General features: G+C 40.0%; 1 protein-coding gene across 1 annotated transcript in view; it reads left to right on the forward strand.

Annotated features, from left to right (window-relative positions):
* The window catches only part of LOC113061883 (G protein-activated inward rectifier potassium channel 4-like), a 29,569-nt gene extending 24,227 nt beyond the window's left edge, over positions 1-5,342 (forward strand). The window contains exon 4 of the mRNA XM_026231376.1: positions 4,009-5,342. Within this exon, the coding sequence (XP_026087161.1) occupies positions 4,009-4,349 (341 nt within the window). The 3' untranslated portion in view covers positions 4,350-5,342. The remainder of the gene's footprint in view (positions 1-4,008) is intronic.
* The last annotated feature ends 658 nt before the right edge of the window (positions 5,343-6,000 follow it).

Here is a 6,000-nt window from a genome sequence, read left to right on the forward strand (position 1 = left end):
AACACTCTAATTAAGCACTGCAAAGGAAACTCACAGAGTTTATTAGTAGACACATAACCACTAGCAATTTAATACACATAAATATATACAGAGAGGGTTACATACTCACCCACCCTCCTGCGCTGGAGCCCCGCTCAAAGAGTGCCTCCTTCTAGTCCGGACCATCAGTAAGGTGGTTGCTATGAACATAGAACCAGCCAAAAACATTATAGGTCTTGCATAGGAGAGTGTTATGTGAGAGATTTCCACCTAACCTCGATCAGGTGGAGAGCTGGTGGTTACAGGGGAATTAGGAAGGGGAGGATAAAAGCAGAAGTTAAAAATCCCTAAAGGGAACGAGTAGATCTCTCGGTATCGCTCTAATTCGGACGAGAGTGCTACCTCATCTGGATCACATCCCTTAAGTTCTGCTTACCTCCTCGTGACCCACAATTCCTCTTACCCCTGCCCGCATGTGGGGGAGGAGCATGAGTCGCGACACAAGCCTTCTTTGCCTGTCTTTGATCTTCAATTATATGTTGTTCAGACTCAGACCTGGACCTTCGTGTAACGAAGAGTCTGAAAGCAGCAGATCGCGCCTTCATCTACCTGAACTTCTCGATCACTGTCTCAACGGAAATACAGAAAAGTTCAGAAGGCAAAGCCTGAGCATCGAGAAGAAAGCCTTTTCTTTCTTCCAGAAGTCTGCCAGGTTCATCCACAGATGTTTCTCCGGTACAACCATGGCCGCCATAATCCTGGCCATGGCGAAGGTGGCCTGCTTGGTAGCACGGAGAGAGATCTGTGGTGAGGCGCAGCTCGGCTACCTGAACAGGAGAAAAGCCCTCGCCTCTATTCAGGTCTCTTAGCAGATCAATCTGATATGTTTTTTTGGGGTCTCACAGCGTCACCTTGCAAGCGCACTTTCATGGCAAGTCCAACTTTGCTGTGGCACGATCCATAGCTTCCAACAGCTCTTCATACGCACGGCAGGAGAATTGAGAAGGCTCAGCCTCAGCTTCTTCACCATCCTCAAATATCTCCTGCTTTTCCTGGGTAAAAACCCAGCAGAGTACTAACCTCAGTATCAGAAAGTGTTAAAGATATAACATCATCCTCGCGAGGTTCTCTCTTGTTTGCCACCATTACGAGCGCGAAAGGGAAAGTTCAAACCATTCAGACAGATCCACCTGTGTTCTCACGAGCTCATTCTCTTCCGTGCCTCAGCAGCGGTGGGTCCTGAACTGCGGGAAGCAGGTGGCTGCCTTTTTTTCCTCAGAAAGAGAAACAAACGAGAGCGGGGCTTTTTTCAATGAAAAAACGCTCACAGTGCAGTAGATTGCCTCCTCAATACATTGCGTGCGTGCTCTTCCCCCAAATAATGACGCAAAGATCACATGTGTCAACGAATGCAGACACGAATGTAAACATTGTCTGAATACTTGCTAGTAGTCGCCATGATATACAGAGAAAGATCGCTCTTTTCAGTTCTTTCAGATGCACGCACAGTCAGAACAGTCAGTGAAGACAAAGAAGAGCATGACTTGTTCTCCCGGTGCCTGTTTATAGTCATGCCGTTAGTGACGTCAGAGGTTATCACCGGCCAACAATTTGGTGTTTTTTCAATGTATGCTTCGGACATGGGTCACGATGAGGTGTTCCCCATAGCGGCCCATAGAGGACGCAGTTCGAAGTTCCCTTGAAACAGAACTACAGGTAACGCTAATAAACATATGTATTCACGCAATGATGATGGTGGTACCTTTAACATTTTGAGAACAAAGCATAACAATATAAAAAAAATTGTATCGTTTGATGTGATATGAACTAAGTAATCATTCAATTTAATCACCATTGTTACCATGATTTACTGTAGCCTAATGCTTCTCTTTTTTATCTCGGTTGGTCAGAACAAATGTGGTAGACATGTTACTTATGTGTTCAGATGACATTTTACGGTGAAATTTCTTATTTGGGTGATACTTCCAAAGCGTTGTATATGTAATTCCAAAGTACAGTGAATATGTACAACATGTACAACGATGCGGTGAATGACCGGTACACATGCTCCTTAAAACATTAGATTCATCCGCGCTGAAGAGCTGCACCGATGCACAACCCATGTAAAGAAAATAATTCCACAAATAACTGCAATTGCGGGTTTCAAACAGAGATGGCCACGGAGGCAAAACTACCAGACTGCTTACGGACTGTGCTTTAAATACATTATTAAATATTAAATACTTTTAAATAATATAATATAATATAATATTGTCCACTAATTAACTGCACAAAACACTATCGCTGACACAAACCCTCTTTAACCTCATTAAATGATTTTATTGTAATCCGGTTTGTAAATTTGTTTATCTAGCATACTTTTATTCATGGTATTTCCTGATACATGCATGCCACACAATCTGTCTCTAAATCAACATCTGCCTAATTGCTCTGGTTTCTATAAAGTTACAGATGAATTTGCACCGCAAACAGCATAGAGTGTTAAAATATGCTTGATATTGACATCAACAGTTAATAGTCTGTTAAGGGTCTCCAACCTTTTAAAACCATCTTTTATTTAGCTACCAGTGCATAATTATATTATGAATTGCAGATTGCCTTTTATAATTAGCATTTACTGACCAGCTGCACATATTTGGGTCTTGACGCACCTGTTGAGAAGCACTAACGTAGATTGTGACGCCGTTGGCTTTAAATGCTGGCATGGTTTAATTCTCTATAATCTGAAATTACAGTTTTACCTTTAATATATGGCATCACTGACTATTATACCTATAAGCATGAGGTTTTAGTCCCGTTTTGTTCTTAATGTTTTACTCAAACATAAATGTAGTGATTAACATGGACTTTTCCATAATGCTAAGTCTACACTAAGATTACTACACGATTTAGAATTCCCATGATCCCATTTAAGGCAAAACACAAATCGCTGTACCAAAGTAGACGCGACTTGCATACAAATTTGGTAAATTTCCTTTTGCCCTCTAGCTGTTTTAGAGCATGTGTATAATTTGCTCACATGAAAAGATAATGATCATCTTGGGAGTTCGTTTTTTTTGTTTGTTTTTTTTATGCATCCTGCGTATTAAAAATGGGCATTATCGATATGGAATGGGCAGGCACACAGCACATTAACTCAGGTCTACATGTCATCCTGAAGTCATGGGGCAACTATGCTGTTTAAATAGCTGTAACTCAAGATGCACATAGTTACACACTGCAACAAATAGAAAATGAAATATGCTGTTTTATCATTGTAATCACTTTGGCTTCCAGCTCACATGCCCAAAACCACTCAGAAAAGGAAATGTAAAACATTCAGCCTTACAAACAAATTAATCTCCCTTTTGGGGATGGGATGCACAATTGGTGAAGTGTCTGAAAACTGTAAGCAGATACAGCACTCATGTGGAAAATTTATAATTTGTTGACATATTACATATTACAAATAAATTATTTATTAAAATAAATATGACAAAATATATATAATTATTAATTCCATTTTTTTTAATTTAATATAAAATGTATATTCATAACAGATATTCTGGAACTGCTATTAAATTAATTGTATTTTATTCTTTCAAATTTGAATGTAGTTTAATGAGTAACTCATTGTAGATACAAGAAAATAGAGTTACATTCGTATTATAGTGACTGAGAAGAAAATAAAAACAATGCTTTCTATCAAATTACTGCATATATTATATATCTAAAATGGAGGGCAAACAGTAATTCAGCACTGTGAACTGCAGCTCACAAACTGATACAGCCCATATCTTACCACAAAAGCTTGTGATTTCAATATCATCTGACCTGTAAAGCACTGTAAACACTGAGAGCCTGTCTCATAAATTATTTCTTTCTCTCCCTCTCTCCCTCTCTCCCCACATTCATTTCTCTCTGTGTGTGTGTGTGTGTGTGTAAATAACCATGTGCACGTGTCCTTGTGTTTTTGTATGCACCTGCATGTGTATGCGTCTGTGCCCATATTGTTCTCCATGTATCCAGGCATGACGTGCCAAGCACGCAGCTCCTACCTGGATTCGGAAGTGCTGTGGGGCTACCGCTTCACCCCGGTGCTTTCTCTGGAAAAGGGCTTCTACGAAGTCGACTACAACAGCTTCCACGACATATACGAGACCAACACCCCAACCTATAGCGCTAAAGAACTGTCCGCTCGATTAAAAGAGAGTCCGCTCCTCCCTCACCTGCCGCTCCTCAGCCCCGACCTCAGGCAGCACACAGACCCCTTCTCCACCCAAACCACACGGGACGAGCGGGAGAAGGACGGCGAGAAGCCAGCGGAGGCCAACAACGGATCTGCCAACCGCTTGGAGGAGAATCCTTGAGGGACTTTGTAGAGACTGGCAAGCTTCTTTCCCCTTGCATGGAGAGATATCCTTGCAATACCCATGCAATACGACCTCGGATTGCTCTAGAGAGCCGATCTGATGCATAGATCAAGGTTAGACGCACAAACAGATGAGAATCTGTATATTTATACATCATTGACACCTACACATACTCTATTTTCAATAGAATTTCATGGTATCAATCAACTCCCTGTACCTCAAGGACGAAATAGTAGCCATATACTGTCCACAATGAATGACTCAGAGGTCAAACCCCTTAATCTAACCATAGCAAATCAGCTTTAATAGAATCCCAATGCAAAAACACAACGCTTGCGTGTTTAGCCACGGCGAAGGCCTGCGAGGTTGGTTTCTTTAAGCTACTCTATTGTATGTTTTATCTGCATTATAATTATGCATTATAATTATCAATTTCCCCCTCATGTTGAAGTGCATGTGTTTGAATTTGATGCAAGATGGCCGCTGGAAAATGTCAGATTAAAGCACAACCGCTGCAGTGGCAGACACATGGTATGAAAACCTGCAGTACACTAAAATAATGGCAACGAATGGAAATATTGCACATGCATTGTCTCTGAAGTTCAATCTTGGCCGGTCCACACTCCTGGACTCGTATTTCATTTCTATCACATTTGATTTGTGTGCAAGTTTGAGGCCACTCGCGTGAGCCTGTCAGTCGCATTTCCTAGCGGTCCGAAGAGCTGTGTTTCAAAGCATGAACCCTAAGGCAAGTTCTATACACTTTCTAAACAGGGTATTTTCTAAGGCATGCAGACTTCAAAAACACAAATGCTTTCTACAAAAATTGTACAAATAAATTATAGTTTAAGGTGAGAGGAGAGCTTCATTCACAGCAGAGACAACGGTGCATTATTTTAAAGACACATTTTAAAAGGAACTCACCAATGGCAAGTCATTTTCATAGAATAATATTATATGCAGGCTATTTACATAAATAAAATATACAAAGCAACATATAAGTGACTACTGTTGTTATTTTCTTTGTTTTGTTTTTGTACAAGGGGATCAATTCCTAAATTAAAGCAATGTCAAATGCACGAAGCAGTGTGTGGTTAAATTAGGGAAAAGGATGAAGATGCTGATGATGATAATTTATAGAATCATTGAAAAGTAAAGACATCAAGTAAAAACGTAAGTAATCAGAAAAGTGGCTTTAAAGTGTATCAGTCTTTCCATATCATCAAACACAATGTCTTTTGGGATTTTGGGTTCTATATGCACTATAAGGTAATTGTTTATCCAATATATAAAACATATATTTCAGTTTGATATAAATGTGAAATCTTTGAGAAAAATGTGAATGTAGAAAATATACACTTGATTCTGGCTCGAAACACTTTTTTGTTTTGTTTTGTGTGTATCGATGTGTAATGGTTCCTGGACAAACAGACAGTTGCAGATGCTGAGAGAAGTTTTTGGTTTGGCTCTGAATGGTGCGGTTCTAATGATTTTCTTAAACAATATGCCTTGTTCCAGCCATATGTTTCCAGACAGAGCTCCTTCTGCCCCCGGTGCATATGCATTATTCAAAGACGACGAGAAATTAATTATCTGCAGAAACTGGGGCACATTCAAGTTACTTACATTTCTCTTAATGTACCACTTA

The sequence above is a fragment of the Carassius auratus genome, chromosome 43, assembly GCF_003368295.1.
Source record: "Carassius auratus strain Wakin chromosome 43, ASM336829v1, whole genome shotgun sequence".
NCBI classification, from domain to species: domain Eukaryota; kingdom Metazoa; phylum Chordata; class Actinopteri; order Cypriniformes; family Cyprinidae; genus Carassius; species Carassius auratus.